The sequence below is a fragment of the Ursus arctos genome, unplaced genomic scaffold (genome assembly GCF_023065955.2).
Source record: "Ursus arctos isolate Adak ecotype North America unplaced genomic scaffold, UrsArc2.0 scaffold_16, whole genome shotgun sequence".
Classification (NCBI taxonomy): domain Eukaryota; kingdom Metazoa; phylum Chordata; class Mammalia; order Carnivora; family Ursidae; genus Ursus; species Ursus arctos.
The window spans coordinates 6,478,882-6,496,654 of NW_026622830.1; the positions used below are offsets into that span (position 1 = coordinate 6,478,882).

General features: G+C 46.4%; 2 protein-coding genes across 4 annotated transcripts in view; one reads left to right on the forward strand and one right to left on the reverse strand.

Annotated features, from left to right (window-relative positions):
• The window catches only part of CBLN4 (cerebellin 4 precursor), a 269,591-nt gene that overhangs the window by 71,060 nt on the left and 180,758 nt on the right, over positions 1-17,773 (forward strand). The gene's annotated exons all lie outside the window — the stretch shown is intronic.
• Positions 15,702-16,673, reverse strand: MC3R (melanocortin 3 receptor). The gene has a single exon (XM_026503768.2). It carries the CDS (start codon positions 16,671-16,673, stop codon positions 15,702-15,704), a length of 972 nt encoding a protein of 323 aa, XP_026359553.1.

Below are 17,773 nucleotides of genomic sequence, written 5' to 3' on the forward strand. Positions count from 1 at the left end.
ACTGAGTAGAGTTTTTGCGCTTTTTATCTGTGATGCTCACCGTTTTCCTGAAGCTAGTTTCTATTCCCGGTTCATAGATGGGAGACTCTAGGTGCAGGGGGTGAGCATCACCCAGCACGGATGGCATTCTGATCCTGACCTGACTGATTCCAAATATCCAAACCATCATGTTGGAGCTCAAAAAAAAAAAAAAAAAAAAAAAAAAAAAAAAAAAAAAAATCCGTGCCATGGGGCTGCACTACCTGCCAGTTAAATGAAATTCCCTGACGGCTAGGACCCAGAATCAGAATCTTTAAAGTTTTGCCAGGTGCCTCCAAATTTGAGACCCACGGCTCTTAAGTGCTTCTGGTTCATGTAAGAACCAGCGATGATGATTCTAGAAGTCTTGTGTCACCCTTACTCACCTTTCTCTCGCCCAGAGGCTCCATGGCCTTGCTTGCTACTCAGCTTGTTTTTACTGTCTTTGGAGTTTTCTGGTGGGACTTCTGACTGATGGGATCGTCTCCGTTGTGGGTGCTCAGAGAGTGGACTGTCTGCCAGGGGAATCCTGCCCACGTCTGCAATGCCTGTAACTCACCTGCTTGCTTCATTTCATCCCAAACAAGTGGCTGCTCTGGCGGTGGGGTGGGGGGGGGTGCTGCCTGTGCCAGAAGGGGGCCTGGGGAATAATTCCTTAAGAAGAAATCCTCAGGATGGTTTCACTTACTCACCATCCCTTTTGATTTTCCTTTGGCCTCCTGGGATGGAGTCAATGAGATTGTTTTGCCAAGAAGTCACCTTAAACTGTGACTTTCAGCTGTGGAAAATTGTCTTGTCCTCAGTTTTGATGTCTCGGTCGTGGGAGGCCTCGCCACCCCAGGTGTGGTTCTGAGTCCGGCAGCAAGGGCATCAGCTCGTCACCTGTTAGAAATGCAGAGCCCCAGGCTCCATCCCAGCACTGTGAATCAGAGTCTGCAGTTCAGCAAGATCCCCAGAGACTTGTGGGTGTGTATTCCTGTCTGAGAGGCCCCCCAGGGTGTGCCCAGAATTGAACAAGATGACCCACTGATTTTCTCTTATGATAATATTAGCAGTGGGAGCGATGTTGGTGGGCCCCAGCCACTGCGGTAGTGAGTCTTCTGTGTATTATTTCATTGAAATGTCTCAACCATGCTTGACCTAGGTGCGAGTATTCCCATTTTTCTTGGTGAGGAAACAGAAATAAACTACTGTCTCAGGTGGGAGCCTGTGAGAAGCAGGGCCCTGGGCCAAATTCAGGTCTTGCCTGCTTCTAAAGTTCACGACCTTGGGCCCGGTGCTATGACACTGCTCTGTTTGAATGAGTTAAAGTTGAGGCCCCATTTGTTCACATCCGTTTGTTCACTGCTCAGAGGTTTTTGGAGTGCCTGCTTTGGACCAGGACTAGGGTGGACTTGGGGAAGTCAGCTGGAGCCCACCTCCTCACAGTGCTCCCAGTTAGGGGAAGGGAAGAGGGGACAAGGGATGGGAGGAGTTGGCAGACATGAATAAAGTTTGAACCTTTCCTGCTCCCTGCGTGGGCACCCTGAGTCCATGCCCTGGGCCCACCCTGAGGTGGGACTCAGCGCTTTGTTGCTGCCCTCACCCCCAAAGGGTAAATCCATTGCTCCAAGTACTGGTGACCACAGGCACTTCAGATTTTGTCCCCACTAGACTTCCAGACCCTCCTTGTTCCTTCTGCGGAGACTCTGCTCTCTGCTGGCTGTTCGCAGACCACAGAGATCCATGCATTTCCCTGCCGTTACTCAGAGCATCTGCCTGACACAGGCATGTCTTTCCCTCTGAATTTGACTGCCAAGAAAACCCAGATTGTGTTAACACCATCATATTCTCCACTGATGATAGCATAAGAGCAGTGCTTGAGACAGGCCATCTAAAGATGGAGGGACGCCTGAGGAGGAGGTGGGTGGCCTCCATACTGGAAATGTCGGTTTGGCTGTCCAGTTTTCTACCCTCCGTTTCACCCTTTAATTAGAAACGTCTCCATGCAGTTCTGCTTGCTTTACCCTTACCCTTAGAATAATACGAGGGCGGATCAGAGATTTCCTTGCCTCATCTACCCTAGTGGTTTGTCTCTGTTTTCAGTTCTTGTTGCAAATCTGATCTTACGTGTAAACCCAGTATGCACACTGGACCACACAGGCGCTGGTCTTGTTGAGCCTGGAGCCCTCTCTGTTCTTACTTTTCTGCCCTTTTCCCCTCAGCCCCTACCTGACTTCTCCCCCCTTGGTCCCTGAGGAATCGACACATTGGCCTCCGTATTTGTCAGAATGCTGCTGCTTATAAATGGCATTAGCTCAGTAAGCGAAAGGCCAGATTTAGGACTAGCTTCAGGCATAGCGGGATGCAGGCACTCACAAAATAACAGCGGGAATCTTCTCTTTCTTCTGCTTGCCTCCTTTGATGCTGGCTTCATCCTCAGACAGACTGGTCCCTCCCTCCTGCAGCCCAGGCAGCTTGGTACCCAGATTTCCAGGGACAGGAGGGCCTGTGATTCTCAGTGGTTCAAGAACAGGTATGGAGTCTCCCTGGGCTGCCTTGAGTCACAGCTGTAGTTACTGTGCCCAAGAGCTGGAGGGTCCACAGATAGTCAGGTGTGCGCCAGGCACCTGCCTTGTGGCTGATATTGAGGTGGGGTCTGTGCCACGTGAGTTACAGTGCTGAAGCAGTGGCCACCTGTGACTGCCATGGACAGGGACAAGGGTTGAAAACCACCTCCTTAGTCCAGCTCTGCCACTCGCATCGGCATGTGCCTGAGGCTCAGAGACGGAGACAGACTGCTCAGGGTCACATGAGCGTAGAACCATGCCTGGTCCTGGGCTCTCCCGAATTTCACCTCCATTTGGCCACCCAGTCTTTTCAGGGTGGGGCACACAACCTTTTCTTTACTGATAAACAGAATCCTTCAAAGCCACTCTGGTGGCATTCACCCCAAAGGACCATCTGTGACACTGCTCTTGTGTTCTCTCTGGTGCTGAGTGGGATGTGCCAACCTCTTCAAAATCAGCACATGTCGGAGCATAAACACAGTAAGTGAAAGGAAGGACCTTTTCCCCCACAATTAAAAACAAACAAACAAAACACTGCCAGGAACATGCATGTATCTATGTTGCTCAGATCAGACGTGTAGCCTATAAAGTGTTTGGAGAACTGAGTTGATTCTTCAGGTATTGTATGGGAACTGTATTTCTTTGGCCAGAGCAACTCACCCCATTCTGCTTTTCCATGTCAGCCAACTTCTGGCTCTATGGTAGACATGCTTCCCGCGTGGTCTCTCACAAAACCTGGCAAAGCACAGAATTTGTAAGAACTTGTCTGTATGTTTATCACACTCCCATTAAAAAGTACATAAATAATAAAGTGTAATGAATTTTCACAAATGGATTGAAGAATAGAAGAGCTTCCAACCCTCTAGGGAGCTCCCCTCCTGCCAAAGAAAATAATTTAATTGTAAAATAAAGTCCCGGTTTAGTGGCTGCCAGATGTCTACTTGGTTTATGAGAATTTACATTCTTTATGCAGCAAGTTGAAGATGCAGGCTTGGAACACAGGTCTGTCTGACCTCAGAGACTGGATAAAAAAAGATCACACAGGAATTCTGGAAATGAGGGTTTTCTTATATGTCTGTGCAGCTAATTGCAAATTCCCGTGTCAGAGGCCCATGCTTACATTTGTTGAGTCTCCTGGCGCCCTCTCCACCTTGCTAGCTTCAGTTTGGCTCACTGGCAGAAAAGGGAGAGTTGTTCACAGAACAGTTACACAATGTGGTAAGTTCTTTGGGAGGTGTACGGGGGCTGGAGAGCTTGGGGGAAGGCCACTCACCCCATTCTTGAGGACCTGAGCAAGTGGTGTGTGAGAAGGGGATACGTAAGCCCCACCGTGCTGTGTGTGTCCTCTTGAATGAGAGACGATTTGACCTAGTACAACAACACTGTTTTCTGAGCACTTTGTATTTTCAAGACCCCTTGATAGGATGTTTGTTTGCACACACCCTTGGCAGCCTGCATAAATAACTCAGTGTGGCATCACAAAGAAAGAAGATGCAGAGAACAAATGAGCGTATTGCCTTGGTTCTCTGCTGGGGGTGGGTTCGCCCTCCCCCACCCTGGGACATCAGTGTCCGGAGACACAATGTCATGTGCCATGTGTCGTGTTGTGAGGGTACCCCTGGCTTCTAGTGGTTAGAGACCAGGGATGGTGGTAAACATCCTGTAATGTGATGGGGTGACCCCAGGACAGAATTATCTGGCCCCAAGGTCCATGGTACCAACGTTGAGAAACCTGGGTGGAATTCAGTGCCAGTCACTGCGGTGTCCTGAGATAATGCCTAGGGACCAGAGAAAACCATGCCAAGAGCACGGCCAGCCTCCTTGTGAATCCCGACTCCATCTGTGCCCCTCTCTAAACTCATATTGATGGATGGCAGCTTCTCCCCTCTTGCCCCATTCCCTGACCAGTCTTTCCTCTCCTCTAATCCTTTTCTTCTCATGATGAAAACTTTGGGTTAGATTTTCTCAAATTTTACTTGTTCATGTGTGCCCCTGCTGATGTTGTCGTGTCCATGACCCATTTACTGAATAGTTTCATTATAGCCAACTCTTTATTTGTAAACACTACTAGAGTCCAATCCTGAGCAACAGTATTTAAGAGATCATGAGTCTCATAAACAATGTAATATACATTTAGACATACTTGCAGTATAAATATAAACCCAAATACTCAAATTGTGGTTTACTTGGGAAAGTTTTCTTTTTTACAGTAAAAACAGTTGGCAGGTGTTGGTGCCACTGCAGACAATCTTGCATACCCCTGGTGGAATTTACTGTGTACTTTGGGAAAAGGGAAATGTTGGGCTGACTTTTACCTCACCTTTTCCTCCCCATCCCTAGTGATAGCCATTTGCAGGTACCTGGGGGAGGAGGGGTAGGCAGCTTGTAGGCAATCCCAGAAATTTCTAGAGGCAAGCCAGTGGAGGGAAGGGGACTGTGAAATTCTTACGTGGATTATTTTTTGGACCTTGTGACATTGCATTCATTTGTCACAGCTAAATGCTGCCAGGCAAGTGGGTGGAACCTACTGTTTACAGATGAGCAAAGGAGCTCACAGAGGTCAAAAATGGTCCTGAGGATTCACACCTAGGCCTGGTGTAATTGCCCCAAAACCTCTTTTCCCTCACTGCCATGATAGCCCAGCCTTGGGTGTCCTTGAGTATTGTTTTTAAAAATTTTTATTTTTATTTTTTTATTGTGTTCAGTTAGCCAACATATAGTACATCCTTTGTTTTTGATGTAGTGTTCAGTGATTCATTAGTTGTGTTTAACACCCAGTACTCATCATAACATGTGCCCTCCTTAATCGCCCAGTCACCCCATACCCTCACCCCCTTCCTCTCTGCAACCCTCAGTTTATTTCCTGGAGTCCAGAGTCTCTCATGGTTTGTCTCCCTCTCTGATTTCTTTCCATTCAGCTTTGCCTTCCTTCCCCTGTGGTTATTCACGCTATTCCTTATGTTCCACATATGAGTGAAACCATATGAGAATTGTCTTTTCTGCTTGACTTATTTCACTTAGCATAATCCCTTCCAGTCCCATCCATGTTGATACCCACCATTTGGATGGTGGGGATCATTTTTTCTGATGGCTGAGTAATAGTCCCTTGTATATATGAACCACATCTTCTTTATACCTTCATCTGTTGAAGGATATCTTAGCTCTTTCCACAGTTTGGCTGTTGTGGACATTGCTGCTGTGAACAATGGGGTGCATGTGCTCCTTCTTTTCACTACATCTGTATCTTTGGGATAAATACCTAGTAGTGCAATTGCTGGGTTGTAGGGTAGCTCTATTTTTAACATCTTGAGGAACCTCCATACTGTTTTCCAGAGTGGCTGCACCAGCTTGCATTCCCACTAACAGTGTAAGAGGGTTACCCCATCTCCACATCCTCGCCAACATTTGTTGTTACCCTTCTTGTTCATTTTTGCCATTCTAACTGGTGTAGGGTGGTATCTCATTGTGGTTTTGATTTCCTGATGGCTAGTGATGTTGAACATTTTTTCATGTGTCTGTTAGCCATTTGTATGTCTTCTTTGGAGCAGAATCTGTTCATGTCTTCTGCTCATTTTTTGACTGGATTATTTGTTTTTTGGGTGTTGAGTTTGAGAAGTTCTCTGTAGATCTTGGATACCAGCCCTTTATCTGAAATGTCATTTGCAAATATCTTCTCCCATTCCATGGGTTGCCTTTTAGTTTTGTTGACAGTTTCCTTTGCTGTGCAAAAGTTTTTCATCTTCATGTCTAAAAGGCAGAGAGGACCCCTCCCAAAATGAATAAAAATAGACCAACACTCTGGCATATGATAGTGAAGCTTGCAAATCTTAGAGCCAAGGAAGCTATCCTGAGAGCAGCTAGGGGATAGAGATTTCTTACATATGGAGGGAAGAACATCAGAATAATATCAGACCTGTGTGCAGAAACCTGGCAAGCCAGAAAGGGCTGGCAAGACGTATTCAGAGTACTAAATGAAAAGAACAAGAAGCCAAAAATACGTTATCCAGCAAGACTGTCATTCAGGATGGATGGAGACATAAAGAGCTTTCAAGACAGGCAGAAACTGAAAGAATATGTGACCACCAAGCCAGCCCTGCAAGAAATATTAAGGGGAATTCTGCAAGTGAAAAAAACCCCAAGAGTCACATAGACCAGAAAGAAACAGACAATCTACAGAAACAGGGACTTTACAGGCAGTACAATGGCACTAAATTCATATCTTTCAGTAGTTACTCTGAATGTGAATGGGCTGAATGTTCCCATGAATGACACAGGGTTTCAAATTGGGTAAAAAAGCAGGACCCATCCATATGCTGTCTACAAGAGACCCATTTTGAACCTAAAGACACCTCCAGAATGAAAGTGAGCTGATGAAGAACCATTTACCACACTAATGGATCTTAAAGCTGAGGTAGCAATCTTCATTATCAGACAAATTAAATTTTAAACCAAAGATTGTAGTAAGAGATGTAGAGGGACATTATTTCATACTTAAAGGGTCTATCCAACAAGAAAATCTAGCAACTGTAAATATCTATGCCCCCAACATAGGAGCAGCCAATTATGTAAACCAATTAATAACCAAAATAAACATATTAATAATAATACATTAACAGTAGGAGATCTCAACACTCCACTCACAACAATGGACAGATCATCTAAGCAGAAGATCAACAAAGAAACAAGAGCTTTGAATGACACATTAGACCCGATGGACTTCATAGGTATATGTAGAACATTCCATCCTAAAACAACAGAATACTCATTCTTCTTGAGTGCACATGGAACTTGTTCCAGAATAGGCCACATTTTGTGTCACAAATCAGGTCTCAACCAATACCAAAAGATTGAGATTATCCCCTGCATATTTTCAGACCACAGTGCTGTGAAACTGGAACTCAACCACAAGAAGAAATTTGGAAGGAACTCAAACACTTGGAAGTTAAAGAGCATCCTGCTAAAGAGTGATTGAGTCAACCAGGAAATTAAAGAACTTAAACAATTCATTGAGACTAATGAGAATGAAAACACATCAGTCCAAAACCTATGGGATACTGCAAAGGTGGTCCTAAGAGGGAAATAGATAGCCATCCAAAAAATGCACAAGCTAAACTTACACCTAAAGGACCTGGAGAAAGAACAGCAAATAAGGCCTAACTCAACCAGGAGAAGAGAAATAATAAAGGTCAGAGTAGAAATCAGTTAACTAGAAACCAGAAAAAACAGTAGAACAGATCAACCAAATTAGAAGCTGCTCTCTGAAAGAATTAATAAGATCAATAAACTGCTGTCCAGACTTATCCAAAAGAAAAGGGAAAGGACCCAAATTACTAAAATCATGAATGAAAGGGGAGAGATCACGACTAACACCAAGGAAATAGAAACAATTATTAGAAATAATTACCAGCAATTATATGCCAACAAATTAAGCAATCTAGGAGAAAATGGATGCATTCCTGGAAACTTACAAACTACTAAGACTGAAACAGGAAGAAATAGACAATTGGAGCATACCAATAACCAGCAAGGAAATAGAAGCGGTAATCAAAAACATTCCAAAAAACAAGAGTCCAGGGTCAGATGGCTTCCCAGGGGAATTCTACCAAATGTTTAAAGAAGAAATAATACCTATTCTGCTGAAATGGTTTCAAAAAGAAGAAATAGAAGAAAACTTCCAAACTCGTTTTATGAGGCCAGCATTATCCTGATCCCAAAACCAGACAAAGATCCCATCAAAAAGGAGAATTACAGACCCATATCCCTGATGAACATGGATGCAAAAATGCTCAACAAGATCCCAGCCGGTAGGATCCAACAGTACATTAAAAGAATTATTCACCATGACCAGGTGGGATTTATTCCTGGAATGCAAGGGTGGTTCAGCTTTCGGAAATCAATCAACATGATAGAACACATTAATAAGAGAAAAGGCAAGAACCATATGACCCTCTCAATTGATGCAGAAAAAGCATTTCACAAAATACAGCATCCTTTCCTGATTAAAGCTCTTCAAAGTATAGGGATAGAGAGAACATTCCTCAATATCATAGAAGCCGTCTGTGAAAAGCCCACAGCAAATATCATTCTCAATGGGGAAAAACTGAGAGATTTTCCCTTAAGGTCAGGAACATGACAAGGATGCCCATTCTCACCATTATTGTTCAACATAGTGCTAGAAGTCCTAGCACCAGCAATCAGACAAAAAAAAAAAAAAAAAAAAAAAAAAAAAAAAAGAAAAGAAATAAATGGCATCCAAATTTTCAAAGAAGAAGTCAAACTCTCTCTCTTCACAAATCACTTGATACTTTACGTGGAATACCCAAACGACTCCACCTGCAAGTTACCAGAACTCATACAGCAATTCAGCAACATGGCAGGATAAAAAAATTGACACACGGAAGTCAGTTGCATCTCTATACACTAACAATGTAACTGAAGAAAGGGAAGTTGAGGAATTGGTTTCATTTACAGTAGCACCAAAAACCGTAAGATACCTTGGAATAAACCTAACCAAAGAGGTAAAGGACCTATCCTCTAGAAACTGCAGAACACTTATGAAAGAAATTGAGGAAGACACAGAGAAATGGAAAAAATTCCATGCTCATGGATTGGAAGAATAAATGTTGTGAAAATGTCTATGCTGCCCAGAGCAATCTACACTTTCAGTGCAATTCCTATGAAAATACCATTGACATTTTTCACAGAGCTGGAACAAACAGTCCTAAAATTTGTATGGAACCAGGAAAGACCCTGAATAGCCAAAGGAATGTTGAAAAAGAGAACCAAAGCTGGGGGCATCACAATTCCAGACTTCAAGCTCTATTACAAAGCTGTAGTCATCAAAACAGTATGGTATTGGCACAAAAACAGACACTTAGATCAATGGAACAGAATAGAGAGTCCAGAAATGGACCCTCAAGTCTATGGTCAACTAATCTTTGACAAAGCAGGAAAGAACATCCAATGGAAAAAAGACAGTCTCTTCAACAAATGGCGCTGGGAAAACTGGACAGCCACATGTAGAAGAATGAAACTGGATCATTCTCTTACACCATACACAAAGATAAACCCAAATGGATGTAAGACCTAAATGTGAGACAGGAATCCACCAAAATCCTGGGGGGAACACAGGCAGCAACCTCTTCAACCTTGGCCGCAGCAACTCCTTTCAAGACACGTCTCTAAAGGCAAGGGAAACAAAAGCAAAAATGAACTTTTGGGACTTCATCAAGATGAGTGTTAGTTTTTATCTGCATCTCTCTGACCTGCCTTCACACCACGGCAGGAACGGGGACTCCGTGAGCTCGTGCTTGCCACCCCAGTCAGGCCGGTTGTACAGTGCTTTCCCTAACCACGCGGGCCCTGCCGCCAGTCAGGGTGCAGAGGGGGAGAGCTTCCCAAATCCTCTCTATGCTCAGCAAGAAACACAACACCCGGGAGAGACGCAGAGGGGCTTGGGTTAGGTAAGCTGACCCTTTTCTGACACTGGGTCTAATGCTTTTTGGGAACTGGAAGGTTCTGAGGAGCTTTGAATAGTCCCCAGGGAAAGATGATTACAGGACTCCCTAGAGGCCCCTGGGCAGCTTTTCTAGAGATAGCTGGGCAAAGAAGGCAGGAGTTTTGTGGTGGTAGGCATGGCCCTCAGCCTCCAGGTTCGTTGAGATTCCTTTGGTTTCTGGCATGTGCTTCTTCTGGTTTCCTCCACTTGTTTCTCATTCACCTCCCTGTCCGCTTCTTCTTCCTCAAGGCCCCCCCGAGGGGGTCCCTGGCTAGGGGAGGGCCGCTCTGTGCTTCTGCAGCTCTCTGATGCCCTTCCTGCCTGTTCGGTGTCATTGTACCTGTCATTTCCTTGGTATGCTGGCATTTCGGCGGGGCAGGGCCCCATCCACCTGGCCACCTGAGAGGGGCTAGCACAAAGGAGGCCCCCCTCCATGTGCAGAATTAATGGTGGGCTGTCTGGAGCCTGGGCTCTGTGCTAGGGCTTTCTGGAAGCAGCGTGACCTTGGGCAAGCTCTTTTCTCCTGCTCATTTTCCTCATCTGTGAGATGGCGAAGATGGCAGTTACCTTACAACAAGGCTTCTGAAGCTCAGCGCCGCTGACATTTGAGGCCGATAATTCTTGGTTGTGGGGGCCTGTCCTATGCATTGTTGGGTGTCTAGCAGAAGCTCTGGCTGCTACCTGTTAGATGCCAGGACCACTCCCACCCTAAATGTGACCCACGAGAATATCTGCAGACATTGCCAGATGGACCGTGGGGTCAACACTGTCCCTGATTGAGAACCATGGTCTTAGAAGATAGTTGTGAAGGTTCAATGAGAGCATATGTGTTAAGTGCACAGGACAATATCTGGCATATAATTAAATACTCTCTAAACATTGGTTATTGTTGTTATCAATGACTTTTACCCACAGTAGTCAAGTGCTGGGTACCTAGATTTTTCTGAGTGAATGGATTTGAGTCATGGGACACCACTTGGGACTCATTGAGTATCAGTGACACAACCCTGCTCTTGGTGAAGACCAACTTTCATGAATTATTCTCCTCCCCGCGTAGAAGGGTGATAGAATCTGCACCCAGTCCTGCTTGATGACACGCTGGTTAGTGATCAGTGTGCAACACACAGCTGGGTGGTGTGGCGCTGTGGCTCTCATGGCCTGTGGAGCCTGACGGTGCTATGGGGTCCAGTGCTGTCTCTCACCTTCTTGGGAGCCCAGGTCAAGATGATTAACCTCCTGCATGATCCAGCTTCCTTTTCTGTAGGCTACAACGGTGGTCATGCCTAGCTCATAGGGTTTCGGTGAAAATTCAGTGAGTTAATTTATCAAAATGCTTAACTCAGTGTCAGGCACACAGTAACCCCAAATAGTGTCTAATTATTATTATTTCTATTGATTTGGCTCCCACATAGGTGTTCTTAGGTGAGAAAGGTTGAATTCTTCAATTGAAAGTTTTCCTTTTATTCTGTATTTTGTCATCTGGTGCTTCCAGTTTTTCAATTTATGTTGTTGGTTCTTGGAACACCCGACGTTAATTGCAAGTGCTTGACACCCCGACAGGAAATGGTGATGGGAAAGAAACTTAAGCCCCTGGGTGCTGGTTTTTGTTCTCCAGAAATGAGCAGTGCTTGTTGGTTTAGGTGGTTCTCATAATTTGCATCATAATTGTCTGTGGATTTTGAAGATTTCAGATGCCTGGCATTACCTTTGATCTTCTGGATCGTAAGTTTCAGAGATTGGGCTGTTTTTCTCAGACTCCATGTTTAGTACTGACATTCACCAAATCTGAGGATCGCTGGCATATTATATTCTCTCTGGTTAGACTTGAACTCCTATTTAAGTGTATTAGTGAAGTCACTTACTCATTTAACACATATTCTTTATTGACCAGTTTTAGATGCTGGGCACTGCCTTCTAGTGGGAGAGATTGATGATAATTAAATGAATAAACTAATAAGAAAATATAAAATAGCAACAAGATCTGTGATGAAATAATAGTTCATGTGAATACTTGGGGTCTTCTTGAGAAAGAGTAGTCAGGGAAGGCATCTCTCAGAGGATTGAGCTGAAACCTGAATGATAGGGTGCCAAGTGTGGGAAGATAATGGGAGGAAGAGGCTTGAGGTTGAGGACATAGCAGGTGCAAAGGCTCTGGGGCAGGAATGAGTATGGTGAGTTTGAGTCCAGTGGGGCTGGTTAAGTGTGGGCAGGAGGGTGTTGGGGATTTACCAGAGGAGATCAGATCTTTAAGGCTTTGTAGGGCCAGGTAGGGAAATGGAATTTTATTTGAAGGCACTGAAGAGTTTTGAGTAGGAGTGCGATGTGATCTGATTTGTATTTTTAAAGGGTTCCCCTGGCTGCTGTGTACAGAATGGAATTTGGTGGAAGTGAGGGTGGGTGAAGGTTTTCAGCGTAGGAGGCTTGAGTACGTTGTAGCCCCCAGCCCTATAGGAATTAAGAACAGAAGTTCAACTTGAGGGGTGCATGGGTGGCTCAGTCCTTAAGCGTCTGCCTTCGGCTCAGGGTGTGATCCCGGCATTCTGGGATCGAGCCCCGCATCAGGCTCCTCCACTGGAAGCCTGCTTCTTCCTCTCCCACTCCCCCTGCTTGTGTTCCATCTCTTGCTGGCTGTCTCTATCTCTGTCAAATGAATAAATAAAATAAAAAAAAATGTTCAACTTAAGGACAATAGGCATGCATTTCTAGAGACCCAGGGAATCAACCACTGCAGTGATCTTGCCTTGCGGATGGGAGTGAAAGGTGAACGTAACTTAACACATGAATTAAAATCATGATGAGCTTTTATTTCCCCAAATTAAGCATTTTCAAACCTGGCTCCTGCTGCTTTGAATGTCCAGTGGGTTCCCACATGAAGTGGTCCTGGCAGCCAGCCTAATGTTGTTCACCCCCCAGTAAGAGATGTACTCCCCGGGGTTACCCATAGGCTTTGGAAAAGGAGAGCAAATAAAATGATTAATTGGTTCTTGGTTTTTATGACATCTCTATGGAAACTCTATTATGAAATTCTGGACTTGTGAGTTGTAGAAATATGCATTAGTCTCCCTCCTTGGCAGCACATTGCCTCTGATGTCATTGGATCATGGCTCAGCCATCTATACTGTTTCCATGAGAGGCACTAGGGCATTGGCATTGGACTTGGGGATGCGGATCAGGCAGCCTGTTTGAACCTTTGCTTCTCTGCTTGCTAGCTGAATATTCATAGACAAGCTCCTTAATCTCTGAGTTTCAGATGCCTCATCTGCAAAATAACGGTGATCATGGTATCTGCCTCAAGGCGTTATTGCAGGGGTCAGAGAAGCAGAAGCCCATACGATACTTAGCACGGTTCTCGGCATGGGGTCAGCACTCTAGGCAGATGAGGACTTTTGGGTTTCCATTATGCTCATTTGAAAGTCCTCTGTGCCCTTGCTTTGTGAAAAGTGGTCCCCAGACCAGCAGCTGCATCCTCCAGGCACTTGTCGAGTCAGAAATGCAGAATCAGACCTACTGATTCAAATTTTGCACTTGAAAAAGATCCCAGGTGACTCTTGTGGGCTTTTACATCTGGAAGTGTGATTGTAAGCTAAGATGCATTCACCAAGGAGAGCGGAGTCAGGTCCGAATATGAATACCTGTTGCCAGCATCATGTTGGTGCAGAAAGGCATCATCACCAGGACACAAAATACACTGTGACCCTAACCAGCTGGGCGTGGCTGGACAGCCACGTCCCCTCCCGCACAGGTTTTCCATCTGTAACATGACTCACCTATTTTAGAAGTTTGTTGAGAGGATAAGTGAAGTAATGTGAAAGCTGATATCAGAGAGTGAAAAGTAAGTTATTTTTATCTTGTTTATATAGAAAAAGTACATCATAATTTTTATAGCTGTTAATACAATTTTCAAAGAATCTGACTCCCCATTTTCCACATTTGCTGGCTGAGTGGCCATGGGCAAGACCTATTATTGGGTGTCTCGATTAGAATAATGGAGAGTGACAGTGGCTCAGGAACTACAGCCTGGTATTTTTGGAAACTAAATGGGAGAATTTTGTAGTTTGGCTAAAAGGCATTGCCCTAGAAAAGCTGAGCACTGGCAGTGCCATTTCCAGAATCCTCAGAAGTACAGAGTAAGGAGTGAGGGCTATGTGCAGAAGTCACCGGGATGCTGCTGGGTAGCATATTTTGACATGTCACACGTTTAGCAGTCACAAAAGCCTTTTATTATTTCCAAACATCACAACCAAAGCAAGAGACAAGCGATATTGCTTCTACTGGCAGGATGTCTTCAAGTACCAAAACCCACAGTATATTCAAGCACAAGAAAAATACACACTTGTACACCAAAGACATAGCTTATTATAAGAATTCTTTGGAGGGGTGGTTGGGTGGGGGGCTGGTGGTGTGAGGACAGCCAGAAAGCACGGTGTGAAGTTCTCTAGGGCAGGAAAGGGTCTGATGAGTGCGTGGAGGATGCGGGGACGTACGGGGCGCAGAGACTGTGCTGGTCAGCAAAGCTTGCCTGTGCTCACAGGGATGAAGAGCTTTGCTTGATAAGGTACAGGCGTTGAGAGCTGGGTCAACTTTTACACCATACTGAGAAAAAGGAGCGGTGAACCAAGAAATGTCTCTTTCATAGATGACTCTGGAGATCAGGTGGTAGAGACCCGGCTACGGTGAGCAGAAACAGAGCTTCTGAGAAAGCCAGAGGCATTTTCACAGTTTCTGAAACTCTCTGAAACTATAGTAAAGCCATTTCTTGGGGCACATGCCCTCCCATCCATGATTCCCTCTCTTGCTTTAATGATAGAAAAGGAATAATAGGAAAAAGGCTTTTTTTTTTAAGTAGGGAAATTTACACCTTTAAACAACAAGGTATCAAAATACTTTGTACACAGGTATGTGCTGATTTTCCAAAGCACTGCATCTGTCTTTCATTAGAATTTTGAAAGCTGCCTTAGATTTAATGCATAAGAACCTGACAACAGCAGCAGCAGCAGCCAAAACAGAAATAGGTTACATCCCCATGCTAGTTTTCGGGGGGAGACTAGTCTGGAGGGTTAAGGAGAGGGGCATACATAGCATTGCTTCTTCCACGCAGAGCTCAGTATTTTTTAGGCAATTTATTTACAGTACATGGAGTTATAGAATAGAAACTCAGTCTCTTATGAAATAAGGACAAGACCATCTGAGCAGCTGACAGCCAGAACCGTAACAGTTTTGCTGGGGAGACATTTGAATCCCTCTTACAGTCAATGAGAGTCCTTCTGTCTGGTCTGACTTGCAGCAGGGAGACACGGGGAGGACGCAGGAGGGAGTAGGTGGGCCTTACAGACCCCGGGTACATGGGAATGAATGCAGGCAGCACCCAGAGCAGCCCTCACCGAGTCCTGCCAGGCCCTCTTTGGGAAATCAATGACTTACCCACTTTGGAATCCTTCAAGAAAGCCTGTTACGTACCATTTTCCCCTTCGAAAGGCTTTGCAAGCACAAAGACAAAAGACATGTTCGATCATGGCTGTTGACATATTTTAAGTCTTCCAAGGATTTCTCTACCTCCTCTTCTTTTTTCTAAACATCTTGGCTGGTTGGGGGCTCCCAGCGACGGAGCCGCCGCGCACTTCCACGGCCCTGGCACCCTACCCCAGGTTCATGCCGTCGCAGCTGCAGAGGATCTCCTTGAATGTGTTGCGTAGCTCCAGGCTCCGGAAGGCGTAGATGAGCGGGTCGATGATGGAATTGCACATGATGAGGACCAGGTAGGTGTTGAAGTGGGCAGTGTAACAGACGCAGTAGGGGTTGGTGGGGCAGGTTATGATGAGGATGAGGTGGAGGAAGAAGGGGGCCCAGCAGAAGATGAATACCCCCAGCAGGATGGTGATGGTGACAGCCCCCTTCATGCACGAGTGCTGCTGCGGGGCCACCCCGTCGGCAGGTGGCAGCGCCGCGATGCGCTGGACGTGCAGCCGGGCGAAGAGGAACATGTGCACGTAGAGGGTGCCCATGAGCAGCAGCATGGCGAAGAACATGGTGATGAGGCACACGATGACCATCTTGCTCTCGGAGTAGACGATGAACACCACGCCGCACACGCCGCAGCACACCCAGATGGCCACGATCCAGGCGAGGGCCTTCCGCACGCTCATGATGCTGTGGTAGCGGAGCGCGTAGAAGATGGTGACGTACCTGTCCACGGCGATGGCCAGGAGGTTGCAGATGGAGGCCACCAGGGAGATGCAGATCATGGAGTCGAAGATGTTGTCCATGTGCTGGATGAACCGGTCCTCGAAGGTCAAGTAGTTGCTGTTGATGATGGCGATCATGATGGTCTCCAGGGCGTTGGACACGCTCACGAGCATGTCGGCCACGGCCAGGCTGCAGAGGAAGAAGTACATGGGGGAGTGCAGGTTGCCGTTTCTGGCCACGGCCAGGATGACCAGGATGTTTTCCAGCAGGCTGACGATGCCCAGCACCAGGAAGACTTCGGGCTTGATGAAGACCTGCTCGCAGAAGCCGCTGCTGCTCTGGTTGCTGAAGGAGGGGGCTGCGAGGTGCTCTGAGCTGTTCGGCAGCGTTGGCTGAGCAGACAGCAGGCAGCACGAAGCGTTCATTGCCAACAGACGGGTGGATCGGAGCTGGGACTCCCGGGAGCGTCCAGACCCTCCTGCTGCTGCTGCTGCTGCTGATGACGGGAAGGGATCTCCCTCCAGATTCTGGTGCTGGATGCCCGTCCAGTCCAGACTGAGGTTTTGTTCTCGCCCCAGATAAAAGGGTGCAGAGAGGGAGGGAGAGAGAGACAGAGTCAGCTTGGACGAGAGAACTTTCCTCTGCTTTTCCTGGACAAGCAGTTTTATGGACACTCTTCTGTGTCGTCTTCCTTCTCCCTCCTTCTTACCCCTTCTCACACCCCCACCTGGGAATGGAAAACCTGCCACCGGTTGTTAAGAGTTTCAGCTGTTTTCATAGCAGCACCGGGCATGTGGTACCTGTTGCTAGAAGTGAGGGGGAACACTCAGTCTTCACACACGGGCTGCAGGCAGACAACTCCTACTTCATCTTCAGCGAGCAAAACGACCACTGAGCATCGATCTGGTGCCTCTGACTGACAGCAGTGCCCGTGCGGCGGGGAGCTTGAGAAGCAGGCTGGTGCCCTCTGCAGGCCACACTGCTCCTCTGCGTGCTGCCTTGGCCGAGCAGTTCTTATTTGTCATGGAAACTGCCACAGGTATCCGTTCATCCAACTTGTTCATTCATTTTTTTTTTAATAGCCATCATTTATGGAGCACCTACTTTATGTCAGGTCTCTGCTGAGTGCAGGGAATATAATGGTGAACCGGTCTGACTCGCCATCCTGGTTCCCCTAGACTCAGTGTCCAAGGGGGAAGATGAGAAGTCAGAACGTGATATTTCATTGTGATGAATGCGTGATGATGAAGGCCAGGGGGCTGGGGGAGCGTGGGGGGGGGCCCTAACCTGTATGGTTGAGGAAAAAGCATCTAAGCCTTGACTTGGCAGAAGAAGAGGTGATATCCAGCAGTGGCATGGGGCTGGGGTCCAGGGAGGTAGCAGATGGTCCCAGGCAGAGGGACTCACATGCCCCAGACCTGGAGACAAAGAGCAGCGGCTCTCCACCCTGGCCGTGGGGATCATCGCAGAACGTGGGTTACAGGGACCCACCTGACCTGAATCAGGATCATGAGGGGTAGGACCT

Excerpts from the sequence above, each read along its gene's own strand:
- MC3R (XM_026503768.2), bottom strand. The coding sequence starts at position 16,673 with ATGAACGCTTCGTGCTGCCTGCTGTCTGCTCAGCCAACGCTGCCGAAC.